This window comes from Pogona vitticeps, chromosome 2, assembly GCF_051106095.1.
Source record: "Pogona vitticeps strain Pit_001003342236 chromosome 2, PviZW2.1, whole genome shotgun sequence".
Classification (NCBI taxonomy): domain Eukaryota; kingdom Metazoa; phylum Chordata; class Lepidosauria; order Squamata; family Agamidae; genus Pogona; species Pogona vitticeps.
Window position 1 is genome coordinate 312,968,731 of NC_135784.1, and position 21,321 is coordinate 312,990,051.

General features: G+C 51.2%; 1 protein-coding gene across 3 annotated transcripts; it reads right to left on the reverse strand.

The window, feature by feature from the left end:
- Positions 1–5,880: 5,880 nt before the first annotated feature.
- On the reverse strand, positions 5,881–17,710 carry LRPAP1 (LDL receptor related protein associated protein 1). 3 transcript variants are annotated; one of them, XM_072993093.2, is made up of 8 exons: positions 17,486–17,703; positions 16,928–17,078; positions 14,915–15,039; positions 14,017–14,137; positions 12,224–12,385; positions 11,261–11,343; positions 10,725–10,901; positions 5,881–7,675 (listed from the first exon to the last, which is right to left on the reverse strand). In XM_072993093.2, the coding sequence occupies exons 1-8, from the start codon at positions 17,660–17,662 to the stop codon at positions 7,610–7,612; spliced, it is 1,062 nt and encodes a 353-aa protein (XP_072849194.2). In that variant the 5' UTR covers positions 17,663–17,703; the 3' UTR covers positions 5,881–7,609. The 3 variants fall into 3 exon arrangements, with proteins under 3 accessions (XP_072849194.2, XP_072849195.2, XP_072849196.2); XM_072993094.2 differs by having other exon boundaries at positions 16,928–17,075; positions 17,486–17,702; XM_072993095.2 differs by lacking the exons at positions 14,017–14,137; positions 14,915–15,039 and having other exon boundaries at positions 17,486–17,710.
- Positions 17,711–21,321: the final 3,611 nt, after the last annotated feature.

Genomic DNA, 21,321 nt, shown 5'->3' on the forward strand with positions numbered 1-21,321 from the left:
TAGTTTCTTTTCTGTATTCTCCCACCCTTGACGAAATATCCATGCAGGCTTCTCTCAGTTCACCTGGCCATCTATTTTCATCCTGTTGCTTCGTTCTGCAGCTCCTTCATCTTATGCAGCTTCCTTCCTTCCTTCCTCTCTCCTGCCAGTCTGCTTCTTCTGCGGCTCATGCTTTCACTCACACAGACAGACACACACTCACTGATGCTGCTGCTGCTGCCCCCCCCCCCGCGCGCCTTTATACTGATCTTACTCAGAGGTGTTCAGGGCTTCTCAAGGTCAATCAACTTATCAATCTCACCTGCCTGTCCTTCCCTCTCTTAACTTAACCAACCAGATAGGCGGGATATAAATAAATAAAATAAATAAATACATAAAATGCTCTTTGTAAAATATAAACCCAGCAGAGGCCAAGATGGCAGAGGGCCAGCGGAAACAGTGTGGAATCGAACCCCCCTCCCAGTCCAGGGGTGTCGGGAATTACTTTGGAACACCCTGGTTTTTGGCCCCCGGTTGGGGACGAGGTCTGTGCTCAGCTCCTCCTTCCTGGTCTCCCTTCTCTCTCACCCTTTCTTGTCCCTCCGGCCGGCTGACCTTAGCCAACAGAGCAGTTGCCTGGACAGGTCGAGGTCTGCCTGCAGGTCTCTGAGAGCAGGCAGCCCGAGGGGCTTTTTTCGTCCCCTTCAGAACCTGCCACAGCCGATGCATCTTTGCGCTCTGCTTGCACAGACTCTCGTTTTTAAAAAAAGAGGTCTCTTCCTTGATCAGCCGCTCCATGAAGAATTAGCACAGATTCCTGTATTGTGTTCTTTGGGGACCTCATGAAAAGGCAAAAGGCTGGGAAAGGCTGAGGGCAACAGAAAAAAAAAGGAAAAGCAAATCCGAGATGGATTGTCTCCTTAAGGAAGCCACAGGCTTGAGTTCCAAGAGCCATTACTGTACCTCTTTCTCAGTATCCTGCCCCTCTCTGCTGCCTCCCTCCCTCCCTGCTCTGGACCTCCACGGTCTGTAAACCTAGGAGCCACTCAGTGCCTGAGGAAGGGGATTGCAAGCCCGCAAGGGCAGGATACATGCATTGTCCTTTAAAGAGCCACAGCAGGATTTTCCATTTTCCTTTTGCTTCGGTTTTGCTTTGTTTTTGTTTTTTCCTGAATCATGTTGGGCTCCATTTCCATTCACATTGGTATGGATTTTATATATATATTTTAAAATCGCACTGAGAAAGACCACTTGTTTCCAGGTAGGATCTAGGAGGGAAGCAGAAAACGCCTCTCCAGACACTGATTGGACCCAGAATGTGTCTGGTTTCTCCTCCCCCTCCCCTCCCCCACAACATCTTACCAGGCTCTTAAGATCTTTAAAGGCGATTTGGCATGGCGGGCCAGCCCTTCCTCTGAGGACCGAGACCTAACAATATGGCCACCTCTCCCTCGCCCCCTACACCTGTGTGGAGCCAGTGGTGGCTTCTGCAGACGAGAGGGGCTGATTGCGATGGAAGAAGGTTAGGGCTGGATCCTGGCCTTGTACTGGAAGCATCCCAGTGGGACGACAGGTGCCCTGGCCAAGGTGACTCCAGAGGAGCCCCTCTTACAGCACGTATCCATTCAGCCCAAGAATCGGAGCCTGCACCCAGCTCTCCTTCCAACACAGACACACTCGAGGGATGATGAAGTCACATTTGTGAAGAGGATCAAGAAAGGAAACAGAGAACAAGAGAGGAAAGCAAGGTAAAGCCCTCGCAGGTCACACCCACCATGGAGGACTGAACAAGAGGTGGGAGGAGAAAGAGGAGGCCAGCCCTGGTGGGAACTCTCCAGCCAGGGAAGCGCAGCGAGGGTCCACTTTTAAAGGCACTCAGCGCTGCTTCTGCAGACCAGGGCGGCAGCTCAAGGACCATCCTGTTTGGCACCAAGGTGTGCAGAGCAGAGGCTGCCGTGACGCTCCTGACCTGTTGGCACCTCCAGGGCCAGGCAGGATGGAGCTCAGTGTGTGTTAGTCCTGAACAAGGTCATGTCTGGCTGTTGCATTCCTTGCACCAAACCCAAATATTTATGCTAGGGCAGTAGTGACTGCGGGCTCTCTCAAGTGAAGCCCAGCACCAGCCCAGCCTCTCCATGGAGTCATCTGAGTTGCGTGATTACTGTCATGTCCTTCTAGAAGGCAGGGGACTTCCCCAAATTTCTGGTCTGCACTGTTTTGGGGAACTGAGGGTTCAAAAATCCCCTCCTCTCTTTATGAGATTGCACAAGCTGGGGAAAAGTTGTATCACCCTCAGCAAATTTTGGTTCTAATATTGCCTAACAGTGAAGTTTATTTTATTTTTTTAGTATAGTTTTTGTATAGTGCTTTAAATCTGTGAGCAATGTGTTATTTTAATTGTTGTGAGCTGCCTTGGATCCCAAGGAGGTGTAGAAAGAAAATGAACAGTGAATAAATGAGTAAACCAGCCATGGTGGCCTTTGTATAGGGCAGCTGTGCAGCCCCTGTGCAGGCCTGCGGCCACCACCTATTGCCTGAAAATACGTTCTCTGACTGGCACCAGATGATCAAGCAGCACGGCTAATCAATTATCCATCAAGACAGATTAAAAATTGACAGATCAACGCTGGGCTGTTAACATATGGGAAAGAAGCCAGCTTTGAAGTCCAGCAGGAACCCTTCCTTCGGCCAAGCACCGCAACGCTCCAAGGGGTAGGTGGGGGAAGCCGAAGACTGGGCTCCTCATCCTGACCAGAGGGTGCAGCACCAGAATTGTCCTTGAACGGGTGTCCCAGGGCTTGACCTCAGGCCGTAGAGGTTTTAATGGAAGCTGCCTTCCTGAGGAAAGGCTGTTTGAAACCCAGGAGGCTTGGCCTTTCCTTCCCGTTAGACAAAGGCCATCTGCTGGTCATCTGGCCATCCTTGCCTTGGCCTTCCTTGGCCCTTGTCTTGTCCAGTCTTGCCTTTTCCTTCCCTTCCTTTGATCTGAGGTTGCCTTCCCTTCCCTTCCCTGGGCCTGTCTTGCCCTTCCCTTGTCCTGGCCTCACCCTTCCATTCCCCTGGCCGGGCCCTGCGCCTGGCGCCTTGCTAGGTGCTCAGGTAAATGTATTCTGTGAGTCTTCTGACTGTGGGACTGACGCTGCCCGTCTCTCTTTCTCCTTCCACTTCCAGCCAAACTGCTTTGGCACCAGGCAATCAAAACAAAACAAAACAAAACAAAACAAAACAAAACAAAACAAAACAAAACAAAACAAAACAAAACAAAACAAAACAACAACAACAACAACAACAACAACAACAACAACACACAGCTTGATTGGCAAATCTTCACCCACAAAGATGACAGCAGGGAAGAGGTCCTGCTTTGCCAGAAGTGAAGCTTGGCGTATATAGATATCTCAGTACCTTTTCACCCTTGGGGCATCATTCCTTTAACACAGACCCAGACGAGGCTGCCGCCTCCTGTCAGGATGACTTCGGGGCTGTTCCTCGGTCCTCCCCCCCCCCCGCGGGACTTCTAAAGCCCTCCGCGAGTGTTTCAGCCCTGCCGTGCTGTTTCCTCCTCTCTGAATGGCAGGGAAGGACAGCGCAGCTGGTGTGGCTTTCCTTGCCTTGGGTGTGAGGGGTCAGTATCCAAGCCTCCCCTGTGCTCAGGAGAGAGAGGACACTGAGGAGGGACACACACAGGGCACGTTGGGGTTCTCTCCTTCCTGCTGGAATAAAAGGAAGACGCATCGTTTAAAGCATTGTTTATTCATTTATGAGAACTTTCCATCACCTTAAAATCTTCAAAGAACAGAGTTCCCTCTTTAAATAAGAAACAAAGGCAAAAAAAAACCCCACCTCAAAGAGCTTCGCTGGGCCTCAAAACGATCGCAATGCGCCAAGGGTGTCCCAGTGGGGAGGACGCGCCATCTCTGGGGTGCTGTCCCCATAAAGTAACTCTCCCAGGCACTTTGCCCCCCCGCCCCCCAAATGTCCGTGGGAATGGTGTCGGCGTGTCTATTTCTTCGTGCATCTCTGTGGCGGACCCGCATCCTTAGCGCACTTCCACAGAGATGCAAACGAGTAGAGGCGCCCCCTGGTGGAACGGGTCTGGAAGGAATACGTCCCGTGGGTGGAGGATTCCCCTGGTGCCGCTCCGCGGGGCGGGAGGGGGGCCACTTCCCTTTCCCCTGCCGGGGGGGGGTGCGGGGGGCCTCGCCCCAGGAATTCCCCCCCCCCATCACCTGCAGCCGCCGCCGCCGCCTTTCCTCTCCCTTCTTTCCCGGCAGGGCCAAAGAAGCGCTGCTTCCACCAAGCCCCTGCTTCCAAACTCCCCCCCCCCCAGCCGACGACATCCTTTCAGGGTCGCCCGCTGGGTCCTCCCGCTGCACTGGGTGGTGGGGGGCTGGTCAAATTAGGATGGTATAAATTGCGTTACAAACCTTGTAAGGTGGAGGGTGAGGAATTGTTTCCAGTCTGTGAACCCCCCCCCTTTCAAATGGGCAGCCCCCACCACCTCCCCCCGACTATATATATCCCTTGTCGAGAACGGCTGGCCTAGAAGCAGCGTCTCTCTTCTCTGGGTGAGGGAAACATCTCGGTCTTTGGTCCCAAGTCCCAAGGCTGAGTCCCTATTAAAAACAAACTTTTCCCCCACCAGAAAAAGGAAGGGGGGGCGGGGCGGGGCGGGTGTGTTGGGAGTTGCGATTTGAGTGTCGGAGTCCTTGAGAAAGAAAAAAAAGCCTGAGTTGCGTCCAAGTCGAGTCACTGGTGCGACTTCAGGCCACCTTGACAAGAGACTCCTGCGATTGGAGTTCCCGTCTGGGAAACCTCAGCCCTGCAGGGAAGGTCGATGTGTGTCAACCGCCGGCACCGCCTTAGAGCAGAGAGCAGGAGCGGCACCTGAAGCCCTCTCTGATGGAGGCCAGGGAAGAAAGGGTTGCAGTTCGACCTGGAGACTAAAACGGTGACTATGGAAGAAGCGCGGCACTTTAATGCCGGTAAGGAAGAAATGGAAACAGTCCGGAGACTTCGTACCTCGTGGTCCAATCCTCAATGCAAACAGACTTCAGGCACGCAATAAATCAGAAAAGGGCCGAGATTCGGAAGGGCAGCCGTGAAGGAACTACCAAGGATCCTCAAGTGTCTGGATGAGGAGTCACAGGAGACCATGGCTAAAATCTCGCCCTGTCCCCCCCTCCCTCCCACATCCTGAAACAACAGGTTGACCAGGACAGAAGGTCAGAGTTTTTGACCTCCCTTTCGCTGCTGCTCGCCTCTGATATGTCCCCCGAAGGACCTCCCCGAAGCCACTGGCATTGGCCTGGAAGGGGACAGGAGCCCCTCCGGGGTGGACCTCTTCTGCCTGGTGCTGAGGGGTTCTTGCAGAGGGTCAGGGGCTTTCCTCTGTGAGCAAAGGCCTGGGGAAGGGGTGTCGTCGAGGGGGGGACGGGCCATCCGTCCTGGAGCCGTTTCAGGGCAGAGCTACAGGTGGAAGCAAAGGTGTGTTTGCTTTCCTTTCAAAGCTAGGGTGTTCATCTAAGCTGTCCCCCCCCCCAAAGGTTGCTGTAACTGTTTTGCTAACCCTCACAGGGTCGGCCTCTTGCATTTCATTTTCACCTAAGCTCATTGCAAACCTGTGTTTTCTTTCTATATCTGCATTTGCATTTTCTCTCCCTCTGTGGCTGCACAGTCTGATGGGGGGGGAAGACTCTCTTCGTCTAGTAGGCACACGAGGAAGTGGACTGTGTCTGACACACAGAAAGAACTGCGACATTGCCTCCCCCCCCCCCAAATGGCTGCTGTACAACCCCTCTCTTTCCCTCTCCCTCCCTGGCCCAAGTCTTCTGAGGGGTTCAGCAACCATTACCAAAAGAGTCTCCTCCACCCACCTGTCAATACTTCAGCAGTCTGCTATTATTTCATCCACTTTATTAGAACACTTCAATGTATGAAAAACAGGGCGCAACGAAACAAAATCAGGAATGGTTGAAACTAGCTAATGAAAACGACAACCCTACTCTAACAATACGGGAAGCCTCTGGTACAGAAGCTTATCCTGTAAGCATTTCGGTCCTGAGCTGCCCTCTGACTGGGGAGGCTCCCCCAGTAACTCCTGCACATGAAAATGAGTCACGCCTCATTTCATTCCATTTCCAGAAATCCGACCAGCATCCTTTTATCACTCTTCTGTGCTGAAGTTTCACAGTTTTGCTCTTCTCAGCTGGAAATCTATGCACAGTTGTGTACGTACTTTTAAAAACACACATACCAATTTGAGCATACAGTATTTTCTCACTGGAACATTCCACAAGTCACAGTAGTGGAGAGATTTCAATGGTACAATGCATGGAACTGCACTGCCAGCTTCCAGAGGTGCAGAAAGGATATTTCTGTAGGGAAATATGGAGGCAATGTATTTTTTTCCATCCTAAATACCACCTGGTTGTGACAAGGAGATGCACATTTGGGCTCCAGGGCTCCCCCCAGCCTCCATGAACAGAAATGTGGCAAAAAAAGCAAAGCACAGGGACAGAGCAGAAGTAGGGGAATGACTGAGAGAGTAGGATTGCGCCCCCACCCCATCCCAAGTAAATGGCCAGAAAAACAAACAGCACCCATGAGTCTCCCTTGGCATTGCATCTCCTAGTGTGACGCTTTCCTTCTCCTTCCCACAGCTAGCCTGCTAGATGTCCCCCCAACAGGCTTCCACCTCTGACTTTCTTGCTTAGTTGGAATGTCACAAATTTCCAAAATGCTGCCACAAAAGAGCACTTCGGGCTTGCAAGGGTGTCAAACTGGTCCTGACAGCTCCATGCCTGCTTGGCGACAAAGAGAAAGAAGAAGTGGCGGGAGAAGTAGGAACAGGCGAGGCTCTGCGTGTTCCGGCGCCCAGAAGCCAAACGCCTTCCACAGCAGTTCCTGCTGCCCCCCCCCGCCCGGCTCCTCCTAGTCTTGCAAGCAGCATTGGAGGAAAGAGGCTGCAATTTGGGCCCTTCCTCAAAAAGCCCTCCGATCTGCACGACACACAGTCAGCACAACCTTGCGCTGGCAGGCCCAGAAGGTCTCAGGAAGAACACTGGGGGACAGGCCAGCCCTTCCTTCTTATTCCATGCTCAGCGACCACACCGTTTGGTCCTTTTTTTCTTTTTCTTTATTCAAACAAAAAAAGGTGACATTGTGGTCAAAATCCAACTGCTTTGCTGTGCCTGCAGATGGCAAATGGTGCCTCATGCGGTCACTTCTAACGGCCCATTAATGAACCCTTACTAGGAATCTGAAAACTGCTAGGATGTCTGCCCATCCTCCAAGAATCTCAGCAGTGAGCTGTTAATTTTTCAGTGGATGCAACTGAATGTTACACCCTTTTCAGCCAAAACCTTGAAAGCCCTCCTTTTCCCCCTGCATGGTGCCTCATGTCGATGGCTTCTTTTCTCTAAAAGTATACAGGGAAAGTTACAACAGGATTGACAGGAGAGAAAGTTACAGAACACAAGGAGGTCTCAGGAAAGGGACACAGCAGGGAAACACATCTTGTCAGCAAAGACCATTTACATCAGGATTTCAAGTCACTATACAAAATTCAGCATACAGTCAATATTATATTTTGACCAGAGCAGGGAGATCCTACGATGACGGGAGAGTTTCAAAGTTCATTGTGTTGAAAGCCTCTAGAAATTCTACCGGACAAGTCTTGCAGGTGTTTTTTAACCTGAAAAGATATTTAGAGAGTGTTTAGGCTTGGCTTCTCAAGACCAAAAGGCAAGTCAAGATGGCAAGACAAAAATATGATGACCACAGCCTATCTCTAGGTTCACGTACCTGGGGGGGGGGAGGGGGGGAAGTCCTGCATGAAGAAGGAAGCCAGTTCTCACACACCACGAGAGGCCGTTCCACTCGCTGCGGACGCCTGCCCTCCAGCTCCCCTAAAGGCAGGGAGGCCAATCTGCCTCTCTCTTCAGTGGAAGGTCTCAGGGGACGGGTGTCCCTAAACATAATGATGGGTCGTCCCCCCCAGCTTTGACAGACATGTTACAGCAGAACCAGAACCACTGCAAACTACAGATACATTTTCAACTAAAGGAAAGAGAAGGGGTGTTCCTTGACTGCTCAATTGCCTGAGGATTATGTGGAAAGAAGGGCAGGACTCCTGCATAAGCTCCCCAAGGGGAGTGTAGGTTTCAATTGCCTGGCTCTGAAATAACAAATGGTGTAGATAATCAATGAGACAAAGGTGCTTTACATTAATAATGTAGTTTCACATCTTGGTGTCTCTTCTGTTATCTTTAAACAACAAATACTGAATTGTTGTGATGTCTAAGGAGATATTCTATACCAACCACAGAGGTCTGAAATCTTGATGCCGATATTTGCTTTTAAAATATGTCTTACTCTAGAATTTCTGCCGAGTGCTATGGGTTCTCTAAAGCCCAGCACGTTAGTGAGGAAGAAAGACTTATGGCAGCTAGTAGAGTTGCCATGTAGTGCCATGCCACTACATGGCAAACATTTATACCTTTATACATGCCCCCAAATCAGAGACTGTATTTGGGCACAAGCTGTTGACCTGGCAAGAACCTTTAAGACTCCTATTGTTATCTAGCTCCAGGGAGGATGGTTCTGTGAAGCATGAGAATGACACGGTGATAAATATACACACATGTTTTAAACTCATCTCAGTGGACTCAATATAAGCCAAGGTTTCTTAGGCCATTATAAAATGAAAGATCTTGTGTTGTACCTGCTGAAATTCCCAGCTATATTTCCTTTTTATCTACCAGTGCCACTTCCCAAGGCCCACTGGTACTCTATTCTTCCTGCTCCTCATCTATAGCCTGGGATTGTCATTGTTTACAGAAGAGTGTTTCCTGGGAGGGGAACTGAGCAGCAACAAGTTTTAAAGGTTACTGCCAGGTCAACAACTTGTGCCCAAATACAGTCTCTGATTTGGGGCCACCATGTATAAAGGTATAAATATTTGCCCTATAGTCCCACCCTTATGTCTTAGAAAGTGGATTGTCCACAAAAGCTCACCTTAAAATATAGTAGTTAATTTTTACATGCAACAACATTTCTGTCTTCTTTATTTTTATTTTGTTTCTGCCTGAGATGTGAGCACAGACTAACATGACTACCTCTTTCTAGCAGTAATGGAGTCGGGTTTTCTTCCCCCACATCTGTTTCCAGGTGTGAAGTTTGGTGATCGCCAAATGCTCTTACAAGAATGGTCCCAGTTAAAAAAAGCAGAAAGCAAGGAAATAATTAACACTTTCAGAGCACTGCTTAACTGGCGGAGCAGGGAGTGGGGGAGAAAGTTCCTAACAAAATCTGAAAGGGAAAACCACTGAAATGACAAAGAACTTTTAAAGAGTAGAAAAGGCTATTTATCAACCCTGGTGAAGTATTTCCCAGCCCTTACTTTCTTGGGCCGTCTTTGCTTTTTTTTTCCTGGAGAGAAGGCCACTGTTTGCTGAGACTGCTTCTAAGATCTTCCTTCCATCCTTGGGCAGGATATGGGGCGCATGGAGGTAATGATTGGCCATCGCTTTCCTCTCTCGCCCTGTTGCCTAAGCTGGACTCTGAACTTCTCCAGGCTTCCTCTGACTTTTTTTTAAATTCTGTTTTTAGATTCCTTGCCTGGAAACCTTCATTGGAATTTTCTTAATTCTACCATCTTGGGGACTCACAGGTTTCAGGAGATCCTGTGGTTTATAGCAATGCCCATCTGCTTCCCCCCCCCCTTTATGGTTTTAGCACACTTCAGTCATCCCTTACCGGCTGAGTAAAGGATTTATTCAGTTTTGCTTTTAAGGTACTTTGCCTGGAGGATGCTGGCAGGTTTATAAACTTTATACCTATTTTTCACTTATTTAATAGTGCCACTAGTTATTTTTTTTCCTTACCATAATATATTAACCTTATATCATTTTTTGTCATTTCATGCATTACTTTGTTGCCTTTTACACTAATCACATTGTCACTTCACAATTTCTCATGCTTCAAGCATTGCTATTCTTATTCTTCTTGTTATTAAATAAAAACATGCTCAGCTTACATTATTTTATGAGCCATTACCACTTTTTACCCTTGCACCTGTTGTTCTAAGAGATTTTAACTTGAATTAATTATTGATGTAGCTCTAGTTTCATGGTCTAATGGTCGCTCTTCTTAAGGCCTCTACTAGAGTGAAACAGTGGAAATATAGATACAGTTCTCTCCCCCCCCCCCCTTTTCCTCAAGGCAACATCGGCCTCATGTCCTTCCTATCGTTTCCCATCAGGGTTTCTGGGTGGGCCCCAGCAGGAATGAGAGGCTGGCCCCGGGAGCCCTGCCTTGCCTGGCCCCGGCGCAGCATTCCTCTGAAGTCCTTGTCTACCAAATCAGATCAAGCTCTCGGGCTCCAGCCCATGAAAGCAGAAGCCGCCAGACGACTGCTAGTCCTTTAGGTGCCCAGAAGCCTCGGTGGCTCTTGCTCTGGACTCTGATCTCTCCTGCCCAAGCGGGAGGCGAGAGCCCACCGGCAAACGAGCCTCTGAGAAAGCGAAGGGGGAGGGCAAGGGGCTGTTCCTGGAACTTGGCACTCCAGGGCCTGCACGGCCTGTTTCCTCTCCCAGCGGTCTGGGACTCCAGTGGGCCCTAAAGAAGGGCGCCTGCTTGAAGGCTCCAGGGGGTTTCTCTCCCACAGGGCGACCCAACCTGACCTGACCCTGCCATCGCTCCAAAAGCGGATCCATCCCAGCTGGGTCTGTTTCTCTCCCCACCTTGTAGCCCAGGTCCTTGGTCTTCTCTTGCAGCATGGCGTATTTCTCCTTGTGTTTGCTGAGGTGCTCATCATCCCCCATCCCTTCCACGTGCTTCAGCTTCTGGTGAGAGATCTCCAGCTGCTTCTGGTAGTGGTGGTGCTTTTCCACTTTGGCCTCAAAATGCTTCAGTTCCTCCTGGAAACAAGCACAGAGACACCCTGAACAAGAGGCAGCGGGCAGTCGCCCTGCCAGCCGGTCTCTCTCTCTCTCTCTCTCTCGTGCCCCTCCCAACCTGTACCCTGGGTGGCCATCACTCTGTGCTCCAGACATGGCAATGACGCGAGGCAGAGGCCTCAAGCCCTTTCCCAGAAGGTGAGTCCAGCAGAAAGGGGCTTGTCTGGATGCATTAACCCTCCTGGAGAGTCAACACTGCCAGGTCTTCACGTCACCCAAGAGAATGAGAAGGAGGATACTGGGGTCATTAGTATAAGAAACCCCCATCCCCACCACCCCTGGCAAAAGAAACAAAAACGTATGACCTTTAGGAAACTCACCCGAAGTGATTCAAGTTCTTCCTGTGTAAAATTAGTTGACTTGGCCATATCCCATAAGTCAATCACTCGGGGCTCCTCAAATTCTGGAGGGAGAAACAAGAAGAGTCCTACAGTTAATAAGCAGCGGCGGCGGCGACAGCATGACGGGATTTCTTGCCATCTGCTCTGTGCCGAGGAAACACACAACACACAGCACAAGCCCCCTGACTCTGCAGCTGGTCGGAACGTGTTCCCTGCTACCAACTAAAACCTGCCCTGGCAACCCTTTCTATTCAGTTCCCAAGAGAGAACGTTCTTGCCCATCACCAGGTGGGAATCCATTCTGGAACAAGCAGAGGCTGTCTTCATAAAAGCGAGGGAGAGAATGGGCGGAAGAGGGTGGGAGCTGAGAAACAGCGGCTACGCTGTAGGCTTCAAAAACACTCCCTGCCCTGAGAGCAATCTGTGTGGGCACAGGGGACAGGCTGCTGAGCTCATGCCCTGGGCTGGGAGGGAAGAGGGCGAAAGAGGGCCTTCGGGCTTCTCCGCTCCCTGCCTGCCTGCCTGTCTGCTGAGCTATGGGGCGCCCTGGACAGAGCTGCCCCTCCAGCCTCCCAGGAACAGCCTCTGGGATGGGGTTCTTGGATCAGAAAGTCCATCCTGGCTGATGACAGCAGATCCCCGGCCCCCACCTGCTCCTCCACCTAAACAACTCCAGTAGGAAAGCGACCAGCCGGCCCACATCTCCCCTCCCTGGTTGCGACGGGGCCGGTTCCAGAGAGCAGACACTTTCCTTTCCTCCGGCATTGGCTGAGAGATCACACGGGACCCATGCACATTCCAGAGCTTCTACGTCTGAAAACTAACTGGCCATGGGGGGGGGGGGCGCACTGGTGGAATGACCAAAGGCCTTTGTCAGTTCCTGGGCCCAAATCCTCCCTGCCTCCCACACCAAGTGCCACAGGGAGGGGAGGGGGGCCATACCACTGGTGGAGTCGTAGCCCTGGTGGCTGACTCTCCGCAGGCGCTCAAAGCCTTGATTGATGCTGTGGAGCTTCTCCTTGAGCTCCGAGTGCTTGTTGTGCAGCAGCTCCTCCTTGAAGGGGCTCTCCTCTTCCGCCAGGCTGATCACATTCTTGTGGCTGTCTGATAATTAAGAGAAACATGGTCAATGGGAAAAAACTGGAGGGAAATCTGGTGCCATCAGCAGGGAGCGGCTGGTCTGGGTGAAAGGACCCGTGTCCTCGCAGAAGCTCTCCTAGGAAGGATTCCCCTTGGCAAAACGGAGCGGGCAGAGTGTCACAAGCCCCCCCCTCCACCAGGCCAGTCGAGCAGGGCTCCTAAATTTGTTCTGAAACCCACCTGAGGCCAAGTGGCACCCCTGGGACCAGCGCTATGTGAAGCCGGCTGCCAAAAGGTAGAGGCCTCTTGGCAGTCCTGTTCTACCTTTGGCAGGCTTCTAGACTTCACTGCTGTGTATTTTGACAACAAAACCACTACGGAAACTCTGTTAACACCCCCCACTGAAAATGGGAACAGCTGTGACCTTGTGCAGCCAGTGTGAAATAACTTGTGTCTCCGGATTCAGCAATAGAAGAGACATCAGCAGTAACGCCCACTCTTTATTTGCTTGGAACCAAAAGGAACATTATGTGTGGCCTTTTGCCTGCAGATTTTAATTCCTTCCACATTCAAAACCAGACAATTGGCTTCTTGGCCAAGAAGCCTGAAAGTGAACACAAAGGCCCAGACCTTCCAGTTTCCACCTGGCCTTGTGCCTCGTCAAGATGCTGTGGGCAGTGTGTCCTGTTTTAGCTCATAGTGCTTCATTGTGGTATCATTTTCTAATATTTATGATACCTCTGTGCCAAACAGTGTAAAAACCACTCTTGAATATAACACAAAACAGTCCCATTTAAACAGATTCTCAGTATATATCCTGTTCTCTGGGAAAACTGGTTATAGGGAAATACTGTAGGAAAATCTAGCTTTGATGCTGTATTGCACTTCACAGAGCAACACTAACAATGACACAAAATATTTCAAGATCAGCCTTTGATTAGCGCAAACACAATTCAGAACCAGTAGCCTGTTTGCACAGGTGTAACGTAAAGAAACGCAGCATGCATGACGCCCCACGATAAGGCACTGTGGCGTGAAATTGTGCAATCGGCTCCACGTCCTCAGGGGGACTGCCGGCAGAAGAGCTTTGGGGATCCCACCTCCCCCCTTCAGCCACAACACAGCTACTGCTTGAGCAACATTAAGCTGCACACGAGGACTTGGGTCATAATTCTTCTTGACTCATTACCATTTAACTGTTTTACCTGATTTTATACAATCGTACCACATGATTTATCCCTTTATTATATTACTGCAACTGGTTATTGCCCATTGTTCAGGCTACCTTAACCTCTTTTTCTTAATTCAAGGCAAGAGGACAATAGCAACAAATAAAAGACATGCAGCCGAAACCTCAAGACTTCAAACTAGAGCAGTCCGACCGTGGAACCCACAACCTCCAGGGGAGGTCCAACCCTGGAGGCCTTGAAGAAAAACTGGGATCATCACCTGGCAGGTATGCTTTGATGGTATTAATGCGCTGAGCAGGGAGTTGGACTTGATGGCCTCATTAGGCCCCTTCCAACTTCCCTTTTCTAGGATTCCCTGATTCTGTGACACTGTAACGAGACTCAGCTTCCCACCGACACACACACACATACTGTTCCTACCCTCCCCCTCCTGTGCCCCAGACCACCAGGGAGGCCTCCAGTTACCTTCCGTCCGGCTCACGGTCTCTAGCAGAATATTGTATTCGTGGACTTTCTCTTTGTGGTGTTTAAACTCCCTCCACAGCTTCTCCAGTTCTTCATCTGAGAACCTGCCTGAGGCTTTTGCCTTGAAGAGAGACAGACCCAAGGGATACCAATAAGCAGGATGGATCTGCCACGTTTCGCCAAATGAAACAGCCTCAGGAAACGCATCCCTTATTTTTGGAGAACAGCACTTTGGGAGATGTTCTGTGGGATCCATTTTGTTCTCTCTGCTGTCTTATCAAGAGCATTTCGCTGTGGTGCCTCATCTCCAACTAACAACCAGAAAAGGGTCATGGAAGGCCTTCCATGAGCGAAATGCAGCCCTATTGCCCAAGCAAGTATTCCACTGTGCCCGGAAAGGCAACCAGTCTTTTCCCACATCCTGAGGCAGCAGGCAGGCATCTGCCAAACACCAAGAGGACCACAAGGATGCTAGAGACAGCGAGTCATGACTTCTGCCTTATGCTTTGGTCTCTGATTATGAGGAAGGGCAGAAAGAAGGACAGTGTTGTCCTCGGGAAGACCATTTCCTTCTTCCTCAATCCTGCAGGGGCAACGAGTTGCTACTCCTACGCAGCAGTTCATAAGGCCAGTACGAATAGCACAAATTCCAGCTTCAAGGGGAGAAGCTCTCTAGTCAAAGCGGAAAGAACTGGTGATGGTGGCATGGGGGAAACTTTAGTAGTAATGTATGGTATGTATGTATACGTATTTTACGTTAGCGTTGTTAGTACTGTTTTCCTTTAGTTAAAAAAACCCACCCCCAAAAGGAGCTGAATGCAAAACCCATGCAACATAAACAAGCATGTGCATGCATGCGCACGTGCACACACACACATCACTGGGAATTCATACAGACCTTGTTCCACAACTTCTCCAACCTGGGGTCATCAAGTATATCATCTCCCAGACCATCTTTGATGTAGTTTGTGGCCCCAAGTGGAGCATCTTTCTTCCCATTCATTCCATATTTAGCCAGAATTACTGCAACGGAAACACAAGCAAAGCCTTGACCATTTTGTCCAAGGCTATTAAGTTACCCACACGTTTTGTCTCCAAGAGCAAGGGAAGAGCCGAAGGAAAACCAGACATCGGCAAATGGTCCACTTGTCAACCACCTAGTACTTGCTGCCATTCCACAACCCTCTAAACGAGCTACTAGAGGAGAAGGAAATCTAGATTTCCAGATGGGAGTCCGGTCTGATTCAGCAGGGACAGCGTGCCTGTCTCTGACCAGGTGGGGCAAGGACAATTTGTCTAGAGGTTTTAATCCACAAGCCACAACTTCTCCAAACATGCAGTCAAGCTGTTGCACTTCCATGCTTCCCCCCTTGCTCTGCTTTTTTGCCCCCCTGTTCTGGTGGAGAGTTCTTCAGGAGGTGAACACTTGGGATGTGCTGCTGTGGCACCAAAGTTGCTCACCTCCGGATATCTGAATGAAAGACATAATTCCCTCAAATGACTAAAATACGACAACACATCAAAAAACTCTCAATTTGGCATGGAAAAGACTGCAGCATATGTCTTTTACCCACTGAGCCTCTGTAGGGAGAGGGTTTCATAACTGAAATGTATTGACAAATGGTCAGAATAAGAGGATTTTGATCCAGAAAAGCTTACAATGAAATAAACTAGTTCAGTTTTTCAAGTGCTACGTGATTTTGCCTTGTTTTTTCCTTCCCTTTCTTCTTTTACTTTTTTGTCCTTGTGCCCTACTCAGCGCACTACAGAAAAGTGAGGAGACACCCTAATCGTAGTCATCACCCAGCACTTAAGTCCAAGACAGGGACCTTAGGGTGAGAGGTCATGACCCTTTCTGCTGGGAAATGCCTTTCGAATAAATAGCCCACTTGTTAATGAAGTTAAGACAGTGCAGGCTCTCTTCCCCAGATTACTGATAAGAAAGGGTGCAAGCTAAGGGAGTAAACAATGGGGAAGTGCCCTTAGAAATTGGGGTCTTCTAGGTAATCATTAATTAATGAATAAGAGTAGCTCATGTAATCCAATAGGAAGAATTTGGCACCAAATTATCAGAGCCAGTTTCTGCTCCTTGGGGCAACTTCACCTCTTGTCACCCCGTGAGAGGGGAAAGCCAGTGCAGGGGCCTCCTCTGGTCCCCGTGACCTCCTCCTCGGTGGGCTTGTTTGGGCAGTTACAGTGGGGGCAGGGAGGTTTCCTCACCCGCAAAGGTCAAAAGTACTGCTTCTGGAAGAAGAGAAAGCCACCATCTGATATTTAAAAACAAAAAGCCTTCTTCCTCCAGGCAGGACTCTTGGGGACGAGACCAAGACGTCAGCGCCTGGGCTGAGCCCACCCCTGCTCTCAGCAAGGTGCCCATGTCACAACCGGCGACTGTCTTTCCTCTCCTATCTGGCAGCCTTGGTGCTTCCGGGGGGGGGGGGGGGGAGAGGGACCTTCCTCAAAGGGAAAGATTCCCCCCTGGGGAAGGAGAGCAGCTCCCGCCTGTCCTGGGAGGAGCTCAGGAGGGCCTGGGCATGAATGGGACCAGGATGATGGTCAGTTTTGGTTGCTTAACAGCCCACGGCACCCCTTGCTTTCTGCACCATGGAGGCCAAGGGGCGGGGGGGGTTCCTGGGAACCCAAAGGCTTGCAACGCCTCTGCCCCCCCCCGTTCCCCTCTCTTCAGAGAACCCCCCTCCCTCAAAACGGTGGCCCTTCGCCTCCTCCTCCTCCTCCCTAGAAAAACTCTGCAGCCAGAAAGCGCTGCAAGGACGCCGGCCCGGGCCCTTCCTTCCTTCTCTCTCTCTCTCTCCCAAGCGCCGAGTAGCCCCTTCCGGCCTCCAACTCTCCGGGAAGCGGCCCCCCCCTCCGCCTCTCTCTCTCTCTCTCCCTGGGGGGGGGGGGCTCGTACCGTCCAGGTCCCGGCGCAGCTTGGCCTCCTTCTCGCCGTCCTCGTCCAGGCCTTCGGCCTTGAGCTTCTTCCACCGCAGCTCGTCCTTCTCCTGGAGCCGGAGGTCGCTGTGCAGCTCCGCCAGCCGGACGGCCGAGAGGTGGGGGAGCTGCTGGAAGGAGGAGGAGGAGGTGGAGAAGGGGAACGGGTCACACCGAGGCCGAGGCCCTCCCCTCAGCGCCCGCCTTTGGGCCCTTGGCCCCCGCCGGAGCCCCGCCCGGGGCCCTCGCCCTCCTCCTCCTCCCCCCCACCCGCCGGACGGGAGGCCGGGGGGGGGCGGCCCGGAGCGGGAGAGAGAGCCAGTCAGTCCCGCCGGGGGGCCGAGGGCACGAAGGCCTCTCAGGCTGATGCCGCTGCCCCCCCCCGGACCCCTCCCCAACCCCGCCCTCGCACCAGCCCGGAGGCAGCGGCGGAGGCTCCCCGGGGCGAGGCCAAGGGAAGGGAAGCCGCCCCGCGAGAGAGGCTCCAGCCCGCCTGCCTGCCTTCCTCTTCTTCCCACCGACCGACCGACCGACTCACCCGCTGCGCCTTCTCCCACACCTGGTTGAGGCGGACCAGGCGGAACTCGGCGGGCGGCCCCCCGTTCCGGGCCCCCTCGTTGGCCTCCCGCGAGTACTTGCCCGCCGAGGCCGCCGCCGCCGCCCAGAGGAGCCCCGCCAGCCCCGGCAGCAGCAGCGGCCACCACGCCGACCCCATCGCGCCTGCGCCGCTCCCAATACTACAGTACTGGAGAGAACGGCCGCCCTCCCTTCGGGGCCCGCCCCCGGACTTCCGGCGCGCGGGCGGAAGGAGGGCGTGGCTTCTCGGCGGAGCCCCTCCCCCCGCGTTCCGGTTGGCCGCCCCGTCCGCCGCCGGTCCCAGAGGGGGAAAGGAAGGAGAGAGCGGCCCCTGGCGGCGCCTCAGGGGATAGGCGGGCGGCGGGAGCCCTGGCACAGACTCTCTCTGGCAGACGCCGCGGGGCCTCTGCCCCCACCAGGGTGGGGTCGGTGGGTGGGTGGGTGGGGAGGGGAGGGACCTGGCTGGACTGATCCCCCCCCCACACGGTCCATTCTCTCCCCCCCCCCCCGTGACCCTGCTCTTGAGGGGCTGTGCCAGTGACCCTCTTCCTTCTCCTTCTACTTTGAAGGGCTGTCACATACAGCAGTGGTTCTTAACCTTTTAGAAAGAAACGCCCACTTGAGCCATTGAGGAAGTTATCATCGTCCCCTCCCCACGGTGATATCTTTCTTATTTATTTATTTATTTATTTATTTAGTTAGTTAGTTAGTTAGTTAGTTAGTTAGTTAGTTAGTTAGTTAGTTAGTTAGTTAGTTAGTTAGTTGGTTAGTTAGTTAGTTAGTTATGACACTTAAATCCAATGACCCCTAAAAAAAAATTCAATTCCAAGAAAATGAAATGCCCCAAAAAAGTAACATTTAATGATTTAGTTGCAAGTGAATTTTAAGATGCAAAAAGAAATATTAAAAGGGCATAAAAACAAACCACAATGCAGGAACTAAAAATTTCAAGACGAAAACTCTGAAACTAAATTAAGATTGGAGGAAAATATATATTCATGCACACTGTAAAAAGGCTGCAGCCATCTTAACAGGTTTGGCTTGCTCCAGCACCCCCCTACCGCCCCCCTTCTGCTCCAGCGCCCCCACGCCGCCCCTTTTCGTTCTACCGCCCCCCTGAAAAATGAAATCGCCCCCTGGGGGGCATTATCGCCCACGTTAAGAACCACTGACATACAGCACTGATGTTACCTGTCTGTCATGGGTTTGGAGGGAAAGTTCCATCCTATGGGGAGTGGAAGGCGGGACATCAGGGGGAGGAGCTGTACTGTATATATATTTGGAGCTTGTGTGGAGAGTTAGGAGTTGGAGTCTGTGTGTCAGACTGGGTACAACTGTTTGTCAGTTAGTACATACCTGATAGGTTCAGGTTTCTATTTAGGTAGCCAGAACTGATAGGTTCAGGGTCTGTGCGTTACCTTAAAGGGTTCAGTGGGAACCAATCTGTTGTATGTATATGATTAGGACTATGCCACGTTACAGTATCCTATTTACCTGATTCTTTTATTTACCCTGTTTGTTGTTTCAATAAACCTTGTTCTTTTGTTTATTAAAATCCATTCCTGGTCTGTGTGACTCCTTATAGGGAATGGTTGGTGGCAGCATAACTACAGGGTGGGATACTCCAGTAGGTCTGGGGTTGCCACATTGATTGGTGTCCAGCGGGTGGGATACGACTAGTCCAGTTGTCCAGTGGTCCAGCAAAGCCTTGGCAAGTGTGCCCAGAGCAAGGGGGGTCTAGTCAGGGAAGATCTGAGGGCGCGTAGGTAATCTTCTAGGCTTACCTCACGGGGAGGTAGGCTAGTGGAAGAACGTGCAAACTCAGATTGGGAGACTAGATTAGGGAGCTCTGAGGCAACCCGTTTTGGCGGGAAAGGGCTGAGGCAAAGCTGCGTGAAGTAACAGTGATCTAGCCTGTCTGCTGAGAGGCCTAGCAGAGGGGGTGGATTCTGCCTGGCAACAGTTGCAAGTTGGTGCTGAAGGAACAGCAGCAGTCTATAGAAGGCTGTTTCTGAGGCAAAAGGAAAAAAGTCGTCGTTTTATTCTGAGGCGTGACTTTTGAAGGCAGCCTGTTCTGGGGGGATTATGCCCTTGACTAGAAGCCAAATGGCAGAAATGGGGGAAGTGAGAGAACCACAGGGAGACCAAGGTTCTGAGGAGGAATTTGGCTCAGTGCAGGATGAGAGCACGGGAGAACTGACATCAGAACTCAGAAAAATGCTCCTAGCCCAACAGCATGAATTTAGGATGAAACAATTAGTAATGGAAAAAGAAGAAAGATTAGAGAGAGAAAGAATGGCGTTTGAAAGGGAAGAGAAACAGGAAAGGGAAAGGGAGAAACAAAGACAATTTGAGTTAGAAAAAATGGCGTTTGAGCTGAAGAAGCTGGAGATAATGAGTAGAAATGGGAATAACAATAATAATGAGGGGAACCCAGGGAATGGGGAAGGCAGCCTGTCTAAAACTGACCTGAAGAAATTCCCTGTGTACCACAAGGGAGATTGCCCTGAGGTGTTCTTTTCCCTCGTGGAAAGAGCGTTTGTGGACTTCTCAGTAAGGGAAACTGAGAAGATGACCATTATGCGATCTTTAATCAGTGGCAGCCTGGCAGAAGTCTATGCAGAGATGCCAGTGGAACTGCTGAAGGACTTCGCTGAGTTTAAAAAACTGGTGTTTGCCCGGCATGGGATAAATGCTGAACAGCTGAGGCAAAGATTCAGGTCACTCACAAAAAAACCAGAGCAGACTTTTACCCAAGTGGGGGCCCAACTGGTGAGGCTGCTAGAGAAATGGCTGTCTCAGGAGGGGACAGAGACCTTCCAGCAGCTCAAAGACCTGATAGCGCTGGAACAATTTTATTCAGTCCTGCATGGGGAACTAAAGTTCCATGTGAGGGAGAGGAAACCTAAATCGGTGACAGAAGCGGCAGAGATCGCAGATTTTATTTCCCAAATAAGGAAGCCCTTAGGTGCTGAGGGGAAATCTGTGGATAAGCCCAAAGAAACCTACAGCAGGTACTCTCAGGGACCAGGGAAAAACCAGCAAGGGGGAGGGGCCCATGTTGAAGGGAAGCCCTCGGATATGAAACCACCAAGACCTCAGATTTTGGAGGGAAAACCAAAACCAGATGAGAAAGACTCCAAATACAGCAGAAAATGTTATTTCTGTCAAGGAAAGGGCCATCTAATCTCAGAGTGTGAGAAGTTAAAGCAGCTAAAGGGAAATTTGCCTCATGATTTGAGTGGAACCAAGCCAAAAGCTGTGTTCTGTGTCCAGACAGAGCAAAGCTCCTTGCCACTGAGGGAGCCTGTTACTATGGCTACTCACTCTGGACCAGTTACATCTGCTGATCAGGCTGGGGAAAATGGTCCTCTTGTGGAGGTCAAGCGCTGCTTACTAGTGAGGACAGATTCGCAATTATTTGAGACCGCAGGGGTGGACGTAGGAATACTTGACCATCAGTATAGGGGGCTAAGGGATACTTGTTCTCAGGTGACCCTGTGCCATCCAGACATTATTCCTAGGAAGTATGTGATCCCAAATGAGAGCCTGAAGGTGGCAGGGATTGAGGGGCAGGTGATCTCACTGCCAGTAGCTGAGGTACCTGTGAGCTTTCAAGGCTGGAGGGGAGTTTGGCGGCTAGCAATTTCATCGACTCTGCCAGCAGCCGTGCTCGTGGGAAATGACCTGGCTGAACATGTGAAACGGGTGCTAGTGATTACACGCTCACAAGCTACCACGGGGACAGTTCGGGGGGTACTGAAGAGCCCGAGGTTGAAGCAGATGAGGGTAGTCCCG